A 19667-nucleotide genomic window follows, 5' to 3' on the forward strand; every position below is an offset into this window, starting at 1 on the left:
TTAGCTAATCGTTTAATTTCTCGTTTTATCCTTTCAGTACCCGGAAACCGAGCTTTGCTCGGGGAAAATCATTAGTTTACTCTGAAAGCAGCCTTAGCATTGCAGAAACATTAATCCATTCCCAAACTCCACACTGCTCGCCTTTATTACTTCCTTCATCACTCCCTACGTCGTGGACCTGTTTCCCTCCCTTCCCATAGCATTTAAGGATTGCAGATACAATAATCTAACTGCTACAAACGGTTTCCAGTTCCCACACTCCACACTGCTCGCCTTTACTACTTCCATCACTACTTCTTCTTACGTCGCGGACCTGTTTCTCTCCCTTCCCATAGCATTTTAAGATTGCAGATACCTTAATCTAATCGTCATAAACAGTTCCCACACTCCGGACAGCTCGCCTTGACTACTTCCTTCACCACTTCCTACGTTTCGGACATATTTTCCTCCCTTCCCATAGCATTTTAGGATTGCTGCATGATAACTTAATCTAATCATCATAAACAGTTCACACTCTCCGGACTGCTCACCTTTACCTCCTCCTTCACCACTTCCTACGACGCGGACCTGTTTCCCTTCTTTCCCACGTCATCTTGGGATTGCAGATACCTTAATCTAATCGTTATTAACAGTTCCCACACTCCAGATAGCTCGCCTTGACTACTTCCTTCACCACTTCCTACGTCGCGGACCTGTTTTCCTCCCTTCCCATAACATTTTAGGATTGCAAACACCTTAATCTAATCGTCATTAACAGTTCCCTCACTCCGGATTGCTCACCTTGACTATTTCCTTCACTACTTCCTACCTCGCGGACCTGTTTTCCTCCCTTCCCATAGCATTTTAGGATAGCGGATACCTTAATCTTATCGTCATAAACAGTTCCCACGCTCCAGACTGCTCGCCTTTACTACTTACTTTACCACTTCCTACGTCGCGGACCTGTTACCCTCCCTTCCCGTAGCATTGTAGGATAGCAGATACCTTAATCTTATCGTCATAAACAGTTCCCACACCCCAGACTGCTCGCCTTTACTACTTACTTACTTCACCACTTCCTACGTCGCGGACCTGTTACCCTCCCTTCCCATAGCATTTGAGGATAGCGGATACCTTAATCTTATCGTCATAAACAGTTCCCACGCTCCAGACTGCTCGCCTTTACTACTTACTTTACCACTTCCTACGTCGCGGACCTGTTACCCTCCCTTCCCGTAGCATTTTAGGATTAACTTAATGTTACCATAAACTGACGACAACTTATTTTAATCCATGCAGCATCTTTAATAATCCCATCAAATATCATAGTGGAAACTATTGACATTCTATTCTCGTAAAAAGTTAAAAATCTCGAAATCTTGTAGCATTGACTATTAATAGTCAAAGCTTGTAGTAATAACTATAAACTCATCCAGGTCCATATGGATAGGAATACTTGTATCAGTTATATCCAAAGTCAACGGTGACAATGTTGTGTGAAAAGACTTAAGATCCAAATACTTGACCGTCCACGGGCCAACTGTGACGTCATGGAGGCCGATACAAGCTAGCCAATGAGAGGCCGCGTCGCACGAGCCCCCGCCAAAAATAGCCCCAACTACGCGGCAAAAATACACTCTACCCACGACTAGAAGAGCATGTGACCGGCTCAATAACACGATAACGAGTCTGTTTGCTCGCTTTTAATTTTAACTAGCTCCCGCAAGACTGTTGTTTACCATCAGAGACTGTAAACATTTCAAAATGACGGAGGTAGCATCACGAATGTTAGAACAGAAACTGTATGAATCATAAACGTTTAACAAATTAGCTGACTGGCCCTAACGTAACAAGTTTGTAATTAAAATGGAGCTGTCAAAAAACTGCCAAATTGTAGCTATCAGTTCATTATGCATTGGGGCCAGTGACGTCATTTTTTATGTTTGTGATTGTGATCCATGCCGTTTCTGTTCTAATATCCGTGGGTAGAATATGTTTGCAACACGTTACATTTTAGGTTGCAATACACTAATTTAGGCCTGGGTGAATGATATAATTTTTGTAATCGTAAACTTCCATTTTGATACTTTTAACACTGGTACTTTATTCATAGCATTGTTACGATGCCAGCCAAGTTGGGTTTAGTATACTTACTGTTGTTAGAATGAATAGACCAGCCAAATTGTGCAAGTAATAATAGTACGTTAGTACGTACTAAATTTTTCAAAGTTTGTAAACATTGACGAATTGAAATTGGATATAACTTAGCTATATAATCAGAAACTCCTGCATTCATATACTTGAATGATCAATGATATAAGATATTACTGTATGTAATTGCTGTAAGAAAATGAGTTTCTTGTTTTCATGGATTACACCCCATGAGCTCTCTAAAGTTGCACTGCTAGACTACACCATTTGTTTCACTAAATCACCAGTTAAATGGACGTCTCTGTGCCCGGTCGAATCCATATGAATTAAATATGAGTGTGGGATGAGTTCTTTGTGTAGCTTTGTTACTGACCAAGACCAGCTGTTCCTTAAGCTTAACCATTTATCAAAAACTCTAGGAGGGCCAGGACAGCTGATCCGAGTTTCAAACCAATTTTTAAATGCGTCTGGGTTTTTTCACAGGATTGAACCACCGACGTTCTATATCTATGGTTATATTTGTCAAGCAGTTAGATAAACTTAAATAGTTTAGATTATGTTCGTAAGACTTCGATCCACACAACAGTGGGTGAGTGTTTTTATGTTTTATTTTTACAAGTACAATGCTCATAAATAAGCCTACTGCTGTGTACAGTTTTGAACCATCAAAAACTCCCACTACTCAGGCAGGAATCAGGATCGAACTGGCTGCCTTCAGATTTTTAGATGAGCACTAAGTAGGTTAATATAATTAGTGCATAGCCCTAGCATGAAAACAATCTTCAGGATATAGGAAGGATCCCTATATATAAGACTATAAAAAGGTATTTTTTTGGATTGTGCAATACAACGTTACCTCGTCGAGCTTACGATGAGCTAGGTAAGGTTAATGCAATAGGGCCACCTTAATAGAAATAGAGAACAAAACCTAACAAATCGCTAAAAGATAAAGGTTCATGTTACTGTAGTGCACAGTAGTGAGGGGTAAACACTTGCCGGTGCCGGTGGGGTGCATGGTACAATTTAACTGTGGAATCTTACGCAACACTGGAAATAACTGCTTGCTTTGTTTCGTCATTGCTGAGGTGATCAGAAATACGTGAAACTTACACTTCATTTATACCAATCCTTCTCATATTCGTCGAACAAGAATAGACTCTAGACTAGAGTTACTAACGTCCGGATCTTGTACGGATTTTGGAACTCCTGTTCAGTTTGGCGTCCAGATTTATTTATTTATTTAGTTTTGTGTGCTCGGATTTATTTTTTAAGAACTGAAAACGTAGTCATATTGGGGCTCTACTTAGACTCACTAGCTTTCCATGCAATGTTTTGCTAAGATGTCGACTACACTGTACAAGAGAACATTTTTACCATCTAGTCTTAAAGAAATGTATATTAATTGTACCTATCATTAATTCTTTGTGACCTGAATGTATTTGAATATATAGGCTAAACGAGATAGATTTTAGTTGTACAATGAACTGCTATTGCATGATGGGACATATAAAATACACTCGTGAAACACAGATTTCATTATGATAGGCGAAATTTTGATATCCGACCACAGACAATAGCCCATTACAATAGACCATGGTATTTCTTTTGTCTATGATCCGACTCAATTAATTGTATCATTGAACAATAGAAGGATCGATAACTAAACTTAGCCTTACCAAAACCATATTGACTAACAAATTATGGTATATAGCCAAGATACCAAATCCTAATCGTATTTTCTATTGCTATCATCTACGATAGAGTCAGAGTGACGAGCGTTTCAAATTATTATAATGTTATACCGGTGAATTATTGGAGAACATTGTACATTCTAAAACGACAATCGATAAATGAATATTCTACACAATAACAAACACAGTGATCTGTTGAAAATATTTTCAAACTAACGTCTTAGTCTGGATAGGCAGAATCAAATGCTCGTGAGGAGGTATTTATCTCATTTCTGTTAAAGTCACTATGAATGGGTCACGGATATTCGAAATATCCGTTGGATTGCTTTGTCCCCGGGCTTAAAAATTTACCTTGTCAAGCTGATGAAAATTGTTTTCATGATTGGTTTCAATTGGAGTAACACGAAAATTGCAATTTTTACCCTCCCTTAACTTGGAATTTAAATACATTTTACCTCTCACAGTCACAGTTGATCCCAAATAAGCTAGATTAGAATGCAATGTATGTGGTCAGATTTTGATAATTACGGCATCGATAATAGAAATCATGTCAAATGTTTTTGTAGTATAAATGAATTATTTTTACTTCCAAGTACAGGTAATTCAACTAGTACTGTATTCAAATTTCACGATTAACGCTTGTCTTTTTACAATACCCTTAACACATTTTCCTACATTATCTTCCCATTTCCACTCACAGTTAACCGTTGAATGGGTGAATGAGACTCATCCCATGAAGCTGTATGAGTTTACACTCTGTGCGAAGACCGTCCAAAAGTTGTCGTATTTTTAACTCGTCGACCTTAGTTATTTGTCTGTCGGTGAAGTGAACAGTGGCGACTTGCGCTTCTCTGGACAGATAGCAGTTCAATCATATTGGTTCTTTTGTAAGTAAATAGGCTAATTAGAAAATATTTATGCATTATTTCTACCAAGTACTCTAGAAAACTATTTACGTTTGTGTTTTATTTTCTAATTCCAATATCATATCAAATTCAGTTACATGATCTACACGTCTACTGATTTGAGAATAGATCCTTTATTAGCACGCGTTAAGTCGTTAGTCGTTGTAACTTAACATGATACTATGAACTGTGTACATTTTATTAGTTTCCTCAATTCATTCTAAAATTGTTAAAGTATCTTGAAATTCCTACACCAGTCAAGAATTGCCTGGAGATCATAAACGTGTACAGACATCCAGTTGACTTTTATTGATAGAATATAACCACAGACAATATAATACTTTAATGTTTCCGTTGTCTTTGATATAACTATTTTATTCTATAGCTTAAGACAATTTATTCTAAAGTACTCTGAAGATCGGTTTGCCTTAGATTTCTAGTGATTAAAAATGTTTCTGTTGAAGATATTCTTAATGTATTTAGAAAATAATTAATTAGTTGTTAATTCAAGGTAAAATCAATTAAAATATGACATTTTATTTCATTAAATTGTGTTTATACATTATTGTTATGATATATACAGGTTTATTACATTTCCGCAACTTTTAAATTCAAATTATAAATAAAAACAATGGTTTTAAAAGGCCATTTAAAAATTGAGCCTTAAAACAATTATTAAAAATCGGATACTATGAGCAAAGAGGTTGGATATGATGAATGATGCTCTAACAACAAATCTGTATTATATTTAGTACCAAGGCCTACAGTTTGGACAGTTACCATCACAAATATAAATATCGCAGGTAAAGCTATTGCCAGTAAAAATACCAAACTGAATAATACACTTTCACTAAACTATTGCTATCCAAATTATTTACGAAACCTATTAAAGATTTTTTCAGTTTTTGTGAGGTAGACCAGTCTTGATTCGGAATTAGTTTTGAACATACATTGGTAAAATCTGTATCTGAGCCAATAGATCTGTATTCTACATTCAATACAAACACGCCTTTTTATATCGGTATTGACGTAGAATCAACATTGGCAGCGTCTGAAGGCTTTCAGTTCATTGTCCAAATAATAGGCACTGCAGTCTTCGATATTTTGGCGCTTGCAAACATTAGTATTACTCATTTTGTCAATAACATTTCTCATGACCGAATTAGCAAATTTATTATTATGTAAGATGAGTATCATTACTAACCGTCATAAGTAGCCAATACAAACAAATATAAACGTTTCAACATAGACCAAAGCACTTTTTCATGACAAAATGGGGGTTAGAAATTCTCAACGTCTCTGTAAAATGTTCTAAAAGCCCAGATATTTTTCGTTGTGTATTTATTGTGATTAATTTAAAGTAATTTTATTTCTAGGGTATACACCATAATACATTTCGGTAGGCAACCTTACTACATATTAGCAGTTTTTATTGTAAGGTTATCTTAAAACAGGTATGGTTTGCTGTTGGTAGGGTTTTTCTTGTTTTTACCTACGGCCGTTTTTCAAACTAGCCGTAGAATTGAAATGTTTTACATAACAGCATTGTTTACTATCATAACAGCATGACTCATAACAACACGGGTAACGGACCAATGAGGTTCAAGGATTGAGAGAGAAGTAAAATTGTAATGCTTCGACTTTGTAACTTAAAGATGCCATGTTTTGGACTTAGGTAGTCGTTTTTAGACTTCAAACTTTGTACAAAATATGCAAAGTTTGTGTGTTAGCTCTATTGTTGGATAAAGACTAACTACTGTGTTTAAATTTTATCAAATTTGCTTATTGTTCTATTTTTTGTTGAACAGATTGTAAATTAAATAAAATGTTACAAAAAAAAAACTTATCAGCTAATTAGACCAATTAGTGGTTGAGTTTACTAAAAACTTCTACATCTCCCTCGTAGAAGTTTTTAAGGCACTCGCTAAGGCTCTACCTAAAATTTTTACTCCTCTCGTTAACACTATCTTTACGCTATCGTTGCGTTAACTACCATTCCAGGGCTCTGTAAATTGTTAATTGAAATCCAGATGTCTTCTATGAAAACGCTGCACCAAGAACTCCTACATAATAACATCAAGCCATCACACTATAATTAGGTTCAATAAATTTAACCCCAGCCGTACTCAATAAGTACAAACTAGCTACAATATATTGCACATAACGATCCAATGCGGGTGGTTGTTTAGAACGTTATTTGACATTGTTATAGCTTACTGATGTTCTGATTGGCTTGGACAGTAGCCAATGAAAATGGTAGATGATTGACACGTGGCCCTAGTCAGCTGTTAGTCACCTAATAATAATAGATTAAACAAACCCACCAACAAACTGTTAAAAAGAAGGGTTGATGTTTGTTTGTGGATGTTAATGGTATCTTTGAATATTGACTATCTGATAGATGAACGACACGATTTATTTAGAGGATATTGTGTGTGAACCGTGTTTAGTTTATTAATAGTTTATAAATATGCGAAAATAGTTTACAACGCCGAAGTAGAACACGCAAGTGGGACGTATTATTTCTGCCAAGGAATTAATTTACTGTCGTAGTCAATTGCCATCATGTCCAAATTTACACGTGTGAAATACTATTCTAGTGTCTTAACCACACCAGCGCTCCTGCACCCAAGCGAAAAAAATGGAAGCGTGCTCTCAAGGAAGGGCAGAAGCGAAGGGCGGCTTACGCAGCCTTACCTAAAACAAGAAAACCCGTGGAGGAATGGTTCAAGAACAACCCATCATTTAAGAGGAACAGCTATAGTTAAAACTTTTTAAACAATGACAAAAATATATGCAATACAAATCAAAATGTGTGTAACCCTCAGCTGTCCTCAGCTCACAGCCATTTATTGAAAATTCGGTTTAAAAAATTGGTTACTAGCATATACAAATTTGTCTATGTTAATAGTCATTCGAAGGTCCTGCAAACATACACAGGACACTGGATGCTCAGGCATAGACAGGACATGAATACACAGAACACTGCGTGTTGTTGTATTAATGTACAGTCCTGAGCCGTATGAGATTGATATACATAACCTTACACGTCTGTCCCCAGGTACTATGAAAGGTCACCTTTGAGAGTCACAGTGGCCGAGTTGTCGACTTACAGTGTCCTACAGACACCCAGAATGCCTCGCGAGGACAGTCCTGACGACGGTGTAGGATACATAGAGGAGGACCATCCTCTCCGGCCCTCGCTGGCTGCCCAGAGTGTCGCCCTTTTGCAGGTCCCAGACAAGAGGACGAGGCACGTGTCTAACGCCTCCAGTGTCACCGACCAGGACGTGAACCTCCTGTCGCGGGAGACCATCTACAGGCCGACCCGTCAGACGGTGAGTAAGGAGTTCGTAACCTGTACCACTTACATAAATGTGCATGTGTGTGTAGTTTTAGATAGTTTTGTATTGACTGGCTTGAAACCTGACCACGTTGAATCATTGTTGAATCGGACTAAAGACTCAGACCAGCCGGTCCTGCATTACTGTAATTGCAGCAAAGAGTTCCTTAATTGCGCTAACCCCTAAAAGGGTCCGAAAAATGCCCCTTAGTTGCTCCAAGTCCATGCCAGGTAGGGGTGGTTTGCCGGCAGAAGTTCTTATCCTAACAGCTTATTCTAACACACTCAAAATTATAGAGTCAATGAGGGCTACCACCTGGGCTAGTTAAGGAACGTATCGGGTGGCTCCCTGGGAATGACAATAGTTGGCGCAATTCAGGAATATCCGACAGCTTGTCTCAGGTCATTTGGCGCAAATGCCCGCCCGAATAGCCACAGTGATCTTATTACTAGTTACCAAAAGCCTTACGGCTACCTGTCCATACACGATTTCCAATCTTTTACATTTCAAACATTTACAGTCAAAGTTGCAAAGTTTGTGTTTTCGTAGCTTACGTTTTAAATGCTCTACAACTTGTCCTATAGTACAGAAAGCTGTCCTAATGAAAGTCTATATCACCCCTCCCCTTTGAATCGCATCTGTAAATATGTCAAAAGTTTATTGGGGAGCTTAATTTTGCTTTAAAATGATTTTCCAAATTGAGGGCCTACTGGGTACTTCTCATTTTTTGGGGTTTTATTACATCTTCGTTTGATGTTTTATCGAGAAAAGCTGTTTGCACAACAATCTGGTGTCTTCTAACCTTTGTAGTTGACACACTTTGTTTATTTAGTTTATCCGCTTGCAGGCCTAGTAGAATGGTAGATGACTTTGTAGCATCATCAGGTTTAATTATTATAACACATTTTAACTGTGACTTAATTCTTGAAAAGACTACAACTATTTGTACACTTCCATTGTATTATTTGCCTTCGGACGTGTCCTAAACTCCAAACTGATTATCACTATGTAAGTTAGCCGACCTGTCAATCAATGGATGTACATTGGTGCATTGGTGTCAGTCACTTTTATTCAGTTCGCCTGTTGAATAGCCTACGTAGAAGGCTCGTTGACGCACAGTGAGCTTGGTGTTGAATATTCAACAGAGTTTGATTGCTCGGTGCATGACCCGGCTAAATTTGGACTGACATTTCATTCTCTCGCTGAAGCAAACCCGCAAGACATTTCACAAGTGCAACAAATATAGATTGTATTTATCATTCATAGAATTAGTGTCTCTGGATGGTTAATTAACCGTGTATTTTGTGCTTATGAGAGTTGGTGAGGGCAGAATTTCGTGTACAATTTGTTGCCTGTCCCCTCTAGTACCTATGATCAAAAGGTGGTGGTGGTGCATACAAGCAGCATGCTCTCGGTGACTTAGTTTAATTGAGTTGGTATAATAAACTACACCGAGCCATGGCTTGGTCCCGAGGTACTAAAAATAAAACTGGCTAAATGTATATACTAGATGTCCTCTAAATTGAAAATTATTTATAGGTGTTTTTACTCAGATTGTTTTTGTTATACGATTGTTTTTTGTTAGACCAATATAAATAAAGATATAACTTGTCCATCGTATCGTCGAAATACATTGCTTTTCAAATGTTAGTTGAACACATTTCCTGGAAACAGATAAGTGATTACAAAAGGATACCAAGAAACGTGATAGACGAAATATTTGTCTCATAACATCATGCTGCTATGACGTACATTTGTTTTAGCTCTCCCTCTTTAGCGCTTAGTTTGCATTTTCCAGTAGAGTAGACGGTCACTTGCTGACAAATCAACAATTCATTGTGTTAACTCGTTAACTCAACAATCATATCTCAGCAGGCTCATCATACACAAACGACACCCAGATTAGAATTTACGTACAATATTGTTACACACACTCACACACATATCAAACTCAACTCGTCGCGGAAATTTCTAAGTACCCATTAAAATGATTTAAGAGAGATTCCCATAAACAATACACAGACGTGTTACACATTATATTTTCTTACAGTTACTATAGCCTAGATATCCATAAAGAATAATTAGTCTTTCAAACACTATACAACACGGTTTTAGGTTAGGTTAAATCCAAACGTATTGGACGAAATTGGAAACGCTGCACCAGCTGATCGTAGTGGTAGTATCTGAAATAGTATTTTCCTAGGCTTTTTTGGGACGATATCGTCACAGACAATATAATACTTTAATGTTTACTTTAAAGTACATTTAACATTTAAAACTTATATTTTTACAAATATTTTTAGTCCTTTAGTTGGTGGAAATTATACTGTATAAGGATTTGTACAGATTTAGTAGTATGGCGTAAACTATCGTACGTCTCGTCCAAATGTGTGTACCGGACTCGTATGGTAATCCCGTACTCGACTTCGTCTCGCACGGGAACGACCACACTCGTCCGGTAAACACTTATTTTCAGGACTAGTAACGTAATATACTATTTCAAGCTTACACGTTTTACGTGCCTAATAAAAGCACGCAGTTTTGTGTTGTTTGCTTGGAATATTGGAGTGCGGAAAAAGTAAAATGAGTTCAGCAAAAGTAAGTAAATAAAACAATTAGTAATTTAGCGTGCTATAATCAGTGCATCGAGATCGAAGACTACATTGTCAGGTACTGTAGGAAAAATATATCATCTGTTTAAACGTGTTCCTATTACATTACGACACAAAATGCACCACGACGCAGGTGCTAAATTTAACTGATTTTCATAAATAATTGACGACAATAAAAAATTGCAAACTCGACATGCAAGTATAGATACATCACGTCGCACGTACCACTACAGTTTGGCAATCTGTGTACGTGTTAAAAAACTGACTCCAAGGAACGTGACTTCATAGCGCATGTGTTGGAGATCCATTTTATTGAAGTGCTTGTGCAGGTCTAAACACCAATAACTGAACATGTTAAAAGTATACATTTTGTCAACAAATACACTTACTCGATCTAACCTTTGTTGTAAGTTCATATAGGAATCTGACAACCAAATCATTATGAATTGGTAACCTAATAATTTTGTTACTCAACCGAATTCTTACAAACTGTAGCTTAGAATGATTAATTTGTGTTACAACGGACTAGGGCACATTTCTCCATTCTCTGCTCGAATGAATTCGTCGATCGAACAACTGACTTTTACAGAAGTAGACATACCATCCATAGTGTCAAGATATAAACATATTTGCTCAATTAAATCATTATTGAATGGCCATCCCTTTAAATGTGACACTATCGTTCAGTTTCTCAATTACTTGTCATTCTATTTCATACCATAGTAGTCTAGACGCTACACCTTACAACAATTAAGTTTCCCTTTTTGTTTTTCTCATTATTTGGTGAATAGGTAAGTAAAAACTTTTATTTTTTATCCGCACACTCTTTCGGTGGCTAAAATTTAACCATGTAACTATTCATTCCAAATCAAGCTACACAACTACTGTAATCTCTATACACTGTAGATGGAAATGTAACGGTAGGCTACTGTGACTGAAGTCAACGCCTCCGCATGAGGTCACCAGTGCACAATATTTACTCGTTTGTGACTCCCAGCTCTAAACTGATAACAATGATAACATTGATGATAACAGTAAACGATAACGACCTGTCTACTACTATACTAGTAGTACAACGGCAGGGCCTACTCGGTCGTTATGTGTGGCGAGGGGAGGGAGGAGGGTTACCATAGCAACCGTTGTGATCTCAATATTCTCTGGTAATCTCTTTGACAACCTTTTGCAATGTAGGAAATCTTTGAAAAGTGTTAGAACCCTCGATTTGCGTGAGTTTCCGTTAGTTCTGTAATATTTAACTCGTAAATGTATTAACGCAATAATGAAATAAGTAATATTGAATTGTTATAAAGGGAAACAGAGGCAATCTTACAAATGACATGATATCAAGGCTATAACATGTAAAAACTTGAAAATAATACCACGAAACCTTCCTCCCATTGCAATTTCAATTAGCTTGATTGGCTATTTTTCTCGGGATTAAGTTTAACTTGCAGTAACTGCGTCGTTGGTTAACAGATCATACAACATTAGTCTGATGGATAAAACAAACATGTCAACTTAACTGATGAGTTTAAGTGACATTGTCGTCCTTTCCCATCACTTATGAATAACAAGACTAATTTCATCGCCAACAAGACACACCCTAAGGCAATTACTTTCTTCAGTCACTTCTTTAACGACTAAGGAAATTTATTATTTTCAGGGGTTCGTACATATTGCATTTATTGTGGAGATTGGTCAAATAGGGCGATAGTTGAAGTTATTGAGTTTTTTACATCACAGAAATGTAAGCAATTGCAACACTTAGTTTACTTTAAAGCCCACTACACACGTTGAATTGGGCATGTCACTTCAGCTTGACAGCATAGGTTAAAAAATTAAAGGCATAGGTATAGATGCACAATCCATATTCAGCCACACAACTATACTTTTACTTTTATACTTTTTATTGAAATAGCGACCATACAAAGTAGGTATTTTAACTATAAGCACGCCCCCACAATCGTTCACCTCAGCGAAGAAAAAGGTAATATTTTTCATCTTTGGAAAGTTTTTTTATCGCTACTGTATAACTATAAATTATTAATTATTAATTGTTTGACAAATTTAAATTAAGTACAACTCTAAGTTAACTAGTAATTTAAACTAGGCTATGGACGTGAAGAGGGGTCCAATCATAAAGAACAGTCAATTGACCGTTTACTAGTTCATGTCCAGAGTAATCTTCCAATCTAGGAGACATTAGCAGTGAGTGATGGGTGGGGGCTGTGGGGTGTGGTGTATGTAGACATCTGTCTAGATGGTGGGTTCTGGGAATAGAGCTCACCTCAAATCCGAAGGTCGCTGGTTCGATCCTAAGAGAAAAGGAGATTCTGGACCCAGGTTCTATTCGTCGTTGGGCTATCAACTTTTTTTATAGTTTTCCCTCCTGTTTTTGTCTTTTGTCTGAGACCATCGCACACCTATGCGACATTTTTGTTTTCTGACAAGACGGCTTCCGACAAAACGTTTGGTCAAAAGACGTTTTGTCTGATCAGTGTGCGGCCGGCCTAGGCTATCAAAGTTGTATGCAAAATGTCTTGTGACAGGGTTAGCTCTATGTGGAATTCATTCGCCATAATTTCATGGCTTGTTACCAAACTAATGGTGTAATGATGTTTTTATGATTTTAAATTTCCATTTTCACATTCATAGCTGTACTGAGCAAATCCGAGTTTTATTCCAGAGACTAAAGATTAAACTGTAAATTAAGTACGGTATATGTGGGCTATTTTTCAACTACAACATAAATATTGTTATCAACGTTGTTATACTTGTTTACGAAACCCAATCCCCGTCGAAGCAGGTAAGTTGCTTGTGTTGATGTTTTGTTTTTATGTTACCAAGTGCTGCCAAGTCTGCTAATTGTTTTGCGATGACCGTGCCAATATGACGTCGTTATTTGTTTTATAACTATTTATTTTAGACTTTAATTTGTTATAAATAAATAAGTAATGATAATGTATTCACACGTAAATTTTGTTGCAATTGCAATTACCTTACAACCATACGTTATTACATCATATATTACATCATACGTGTATTCAAAACACGAAACTTTTAAAATGCACAGTGTAAAAAGATATAAATATATTGCACTTTTATATTAAGCAATTTACAGTTGATTAATTTATATTATAAATTATAATCATGATGAAGTAATTTCGTAAAAACACTAAAAAATCACAACAATTGTTAATTATTGCTTTCCTAGTCATGATTATATTTCTTGTTACCAATGTTGCTCTGATCCTGCCATAGATTTAAGTTTGTTGTTAAGTTTTCTGTTAAAATGCATGTTGTACCACATAGGCTTCTTGTACCCTCATTGTAAATTGGTGATATATGCCGTTAGAATAAACAAAAAAAAAAAAAAAAAGAATAATTAATCATCTCTAAGTAAGAGATAATGTTTTAGCTCCCAAGTCCATTCCAATACTTTAACCTCTAATAATAAATAAATTAATTACTTAATACGAATAATATGGATCAAAATAACATACCAGATTTATTCACTCCATTATACATAAGTGTACTGAAAAATATTTGCATTTACGTACATTCTAATCTCTTTAAATGGCTGATATAAGTTAAAGGATAAACAATTAGTTTGACAATTTTTTATAATTAATGACCAAAACCGTTGGGGAGTTATTAATTCACCGTTAACCGCATGGTGTGTGTAATACACGATAGTTATGACGTCACTATGACGTCAGGCCACACCCACCGTGTCAGCCAATAGCAGAGCAGGATCGTATTGATCCTCTCTTCGACCTTCTCCAAGGTCACGGACTCTAATTGCGTCATTCTCAAATACGTATTTCATCGTCGAACGCGGCATGAAATCAGTCATCTTGACATCTGACGTCTGGATGAAAATGTTTTTGGTCAGGTCTCAGTTCATCTAAAAATCTAACTATTGAAAAACGATTGTTTTAAACAGTTTATGATGACAAAGATAGTAATACAGGCATGGAATTGCAAATCTCTTACCCGAGCTTTGCAATATTTATCGCGTTTGCAATCATGCTGATGCTGCATCCCATAGAAAGAGATGGAGATGGAGAACGAAAATCATGGAGAAAGAGAGAGATATGAGAGAGTGGAGGGGGTAAGTCACGTGACACTATGTTACCTCCCCTCTTTTCTCCGTCTCCCTCCAGAACAGTGTTGCCAGGTGTACGATAATTATCGTATTTGTACGATTATTTTGCTCCTTCCCCATAAAAAATAATTTTGAAAAATTGTACGATAATTTTGACGTTGTGTACGATTTTTTGTCATAATGTACGATTGTTTTTTGGGGGCTGGAAAATAAACTATTTCATATTGATTACTATACATTTAAACACGTTTCCCACTTTTAATATATGGAAAAACGGTAACATCACTTCGTTGCTGTTCGATTTGGCAACCTTGCAAAGCCATCAGCTGTGTTAAAGAGGGCCCATTGGCTACCAACTTAAGTGTTTATAGGAGAATTTTGAGAGAAGTTGGCCGCCATTTGTACTAGAGGTAGATTACGTTGTACCTTCAATTAATTATTGTACTCAGTACATTGGCAGTAGGGGAATGAAATAAAGCAATGAGCTGGATGATTTTTCCAGTTGAGAACGAAAATACCATAATTTTACAGCGTTTCAATTTTTTTTTCTAGCAGAGATGCAGATTCCGTGTGTGCGTGTGATAGTGTGCTGCCTCCGGTAGAATTTATATTTTTCATTTTTCTAGCTCAGTGGTAGGCTAGTAGAGCAAAAACGGTGGGTGGCAGAGACAAATAGAGTAAAATTTCGGCCATTCCATCATCGACTTGCTTGTTTTGCATTATAATAATATTATTATAAAATAAAATTGTGTGTACGATAATTTTGCCCCAAAAACGATAATTTTGGCCTGCTTGTACGATAATTTTCGCCGGCGAATCTGGCAACACTGCTCCAGAAAATCCAGTTAGTTCCATTCTCCGCTTGTAGTGAGACGTATTATTATCGATTATCGGTTAGTATTATGTGCATGAATGGAATTCCGCAGCGGTTTGAAAATCAATAGTTGCTATTTTGTGAATCCATTGTATTAACAGCTTCTTTTATGAAAACCAATTTAAAACAGTATTGTTTTTACTACCTCGTAATATAACTTTCAAAAAGCTAAACATTACATTTTATATTTTATAATTATTTTCATTTCTTTCTGGCAATAGTTGTTATTATTCTATACGCACCTGTAACTTTTCTTCTTCAATTCTTTCACATACCCGGTTTGATACTGTTTTATGTTGGTCATGTGTTTGGATTAGCTTAGTACAAGTTTTGTGTGTTTCGCAGGTGATATAACCGTGTGTTTTTGTTGTGACTAACCCTAACCAAAATGGATGAAAGTTCTTCGAGAACCCCACAAAAACAGGTAAGAGGCTACTTTTGGCATTGCAATCCTCTCTGCTCTTGTCTATTATCTATGTTAATCTATATCTGTTGATAAATGTAGGCTGCATGTCAAATCGACCATCTCGAAAATAGCAAGTTAGAAATTTAATTTATACTAAGGTTAAATCGTAAAACATGCAGTTAGTGTCATAAAGTTAATATTAGCATATTATCTAATCTAATTTATTTGTGAAATTACTACATGGTTTTTGTTAACTTTATTTTTACGTTAGTAACGTTACTCTGTCACTCTATAGAAAGATTGTTTTGTTTTGTTATCTTTAATTTACAGAACACCCTCTTCTACCAACAGAAGCATGGACACTCCCTAATCGGTAATGGACCATATGGTAATTTGCAAATGCAGTTTCTTAAATACAATAGGGTACAAACTATTTCATGAATAACAACCAGTAAAATGTGTAGACTAAAATATTCTCAAACTTTATTTGAAATATTTCTTTAACAAGGAATCGGAATCATGATATATTTTTAACTTGCACTACTGTACTCACTTTTCGTTGTGTCAATTCCGGGTAGAAAATCAGTTTGGATTAAAAAGAGTTATTTGAGTCATGGTAGTCATAATCTTTGCAATTTTTCTTCCTTAAGATATTTAATTCAGTCCATCAGCCAAAACAACATGGCATACAGGAATTTATCACTTTATCAGTTTGTGGATGCATTTTAACAACCCTCAATCCTATTGCAGTGGGGTATTGAGATGCACCTACGGGAATATGAAGTTCTTCCAAAAACCGTACACATTAATTGATTTTACAATAATCTAGCTTTGCTATAGTATTAATCCAATGTTTTTTTTTTAGATTGACCGTTTCTTTAGTCAGAAAATAAGCGTTTCAAATTTCGCAGATCGTTTGATGCTTTCCCATGATTGCTGTATCGAATTATCTTTAACACCAGCCACTTGACTCAAGTGGTGGATTTACTTACATTCAAGTGAATCTATTTATAAATGCCTCTTCACACATTAGTGATATTGATTGTTGGTTGTTGAACAATTTCGAACATGATCGAAAGCGCTGAGAGTCCATGTAGAGAAAAGTTAGATAGGGAAGTAGATAAGAATATTTGAGATAAATCCGACACTGATAAACCAAATGTTGCTGACTTTTTTCTGTGTCATTGTTTAAAATAGATTGCCCTACATTGATTTGTCTGTCTCTTTGTTTGACGATTTGTTTAAATAGTAAGCCTACGCAGTTGCAATTCATCACCCTGTTATTCTTTGTTAATTGTTATTTCATTGTTAATTTATAAACTGCTATTCTTTATAGGCTATCGTTACTCAATTCAAATTTTATTATTGCCATTCATTGTTAAAGCATTATTGGATTTGGTTTGTTGTTACTGACACGTTTTTCAATTGTTTTGCTACTTGCACCTGTGTCCTTTGCCAGTATGGATTTGCGATTTAGAATCGGTGACTTTTCAAATGTAGCCTAATTTTAATTTGCGGCATGGTGTAGTTTTAGCGAGAGCGTTTTCTCTTAGTTGAATTAATTACTTTAACTTTAATAACTTCCAATACGATCTGATTGCAATACATTTTGTATAGATCGTGTCTTCATCCATGGTTCAATAGATGAAGTGTACATTACTTTGTGGCTTTGTCTAATGTTATGAGTACGTTCTCAGAGATTTGTTTCCCTGGGCCAACCAACACAGGGACTAAACTTGCCTCGTCCGTTGTATTTCGACGGCCATTGTCACAATTAGTGGCGTAAGTGGTGTTAAGAGTTCAAATGAGTGACCTTTGTTGACCTTTCACTGTCATCGACTCAGGACTGAACTTGGAATATTTGTCAATTGGGACACGCGAGCAGCAAGACGCTGGAAACTCGCTTTTCGTGACCATTGTGGTTTTGGCATTGGTGATTAGTACGAGTATATACATCGATGGTGTATAGTAAACAATGAATGCATTAGAGGAAGTTAAGAGTTTAGGATTGCTGTCTAGGTATAGTTTTTTTTCTTTTCCACAAAATTGTAGCTATCTCACTTTAGGTAAGTAGGCTATACGGTAATGAAAACGCCTTGCTGAGTTGCTATCTCAGAAAACACCGTTCCGAGAATTTCTGCGTTGTGTCTGCTGTATTATTTGTTTCTTAGAATAGTATCCAGCTAAAAACGCTCCAAATAAAGACGTGATTTAATTATTTAAAATGTGAGTAAATTTTACGTAAACTGTTATAATGAGCACCTCAAAAATCTGTTTTATATGATGTTGTGAATATACATATTTTTATGATTAATGTGAATTTTGTGGTTGTCTAAATAGGTACTTCCTTCGGTTTTTGGACCAATAAATTAATTGTAAATGATCGACGACTCCCTTTAACCATAACATGTCGAAGTTGTGAAATTCTAAATCGTTTAACGCCATTCCTTCTGCAGATTGTATAACTAGAGAGAATCATTTACAACTTGCTTAGAGGATTTCGTCTCTAGGACATAGGGAGCTGAGCCGGAGAATTGGACGGTGGGCGTTCTATTGAAGAAGGCCGTGGACAAAAAACTAAATCTTTCTTCGGAACCCGAATACACCCACGTTTGACTACGAGTTATGTTCTCAACAGTAGAATGTGTGGGCGAACGTGTTATAGACAACAGACAACCTGGTGGTGGAGCGTGACAAAATGCAGTTCACACGATTGTGGATGATTTTAGAATGCGGTTTAGTGAAAATAACTGACAATGGCATAGTTTTCTTCGAATCTCCCATGGGTAAATTAATTGTGCCTCGTTTAAATGGTTTGTGTATTTACCTGAACCTCGTATTTATTTAACATGGTTTGTAGGGTTATAATTATGCAAGGCTGCAGAATATTGTGCCAGAAAAAATCTTTTTCAAACAATGAGGGGGTTATGAATGTGTTACAATCAAAATAACGGTATAAAGGACACCGAGTACTCATTTCTGAACGCTCGAGTTCGTAATCTGCAATCAAAAGGAATCAAATGACATTCAATAGGAAGTGAAATAGATGGACCCGGAACTGCGCGGATGAAACGTAATCCAAGGTCGTGGACCATGGTCATAGGACGGGCTACTGTAGAAGGTGACAATTGACACTGATTACTACTGTACATGTATATAGACCTGAGTGGAACAAACTTGAGTGATAATAATGTGTTTGCCTTGAACCATAGATAGGCATATGTGTCTAAATAGTACTACCCTAATCAAGTCTGTTCCAAGAGAAATTAATTTACCCTATCACGTAGTGATAGCCAATCCAATGCCAAATCAAGCTGAGCTGTATTGTTGGTCTAATGCAGATTATTAAATTTAAATTGTTAAAAAGAGTACCTACAACTAAACAACGTACGTACATAATTCCTACTATTCAGCCTGTGTTACTATTGTTCACCATACAACTAAAACTAATTTTTTGGATAAGTGTCCATCTTAATTATTTCAATTCTAAGAGAAGTTTAATACATTATTCAGAAACAGTGATCCTGCTGCATTTATTCGTTGGTTCAAGTTCAAGTTAAACTGTACGAAGTCAAAATTTGTTAAAATGTCACACTG

At 36.3% G+C, this 19667-nt stretch overlaps 1 protein-coding gene across 3 annotated transcripts in view; it reads left to right on the top strand.

Moving 5' to 3' along the window:
* The first annotated feature begins 4603 nt into the window (after positions 1 to 4603).
* Positions 4604 to 19667, top strand: part of LOC128992026 (solute carrier family 2, facilitated glucose transporter member 1-like) — a 38121-nt gene continuing 23057 nt past the window's right edge. The window contains exons 1-2 of one of the 3 annotated variants that reach the window (XM_054415370.1): positions 4604 to 4708; positions 7788 to 8064. In XM_054415370.1, the coding sequence (XP_054271345.1) occupies positions 7861 to 8064 (204 nt within the window). In that variant the 5' untranslated portion in view covers positions 4604 to 4708; positions 7788 to 7860. Of the gene's footprint in view, positions 4709 to 7787; positions 8065 to 15660; positions 15684 to 16008; positions 16089 to 19667 lie in introns of those variants that run through there. The other 2 variants (XM_054415372.1, XM_054415371.1) reach the window with 2 other exon arrangements.

The sequence above is a fragment of the Macrosteles quadrilineatus genome, unplaced genomic scaffold (genome assembly GCF_028750875.1).
Source record: "Macrosteles quadrilineatus isolate MER2022 unplaced genomic scaffold, UCM_ALF_1.0 Scaffold_4__1_contigs__length_99947679, whole genome shotgun sequence".
Lineage (NCBI taxonomy): Eukaryota > Metazoa > Arthropoda > Insecta > Hemiptera > Cicadellidae > Macrosteles > Macrosteles quadrilineatus.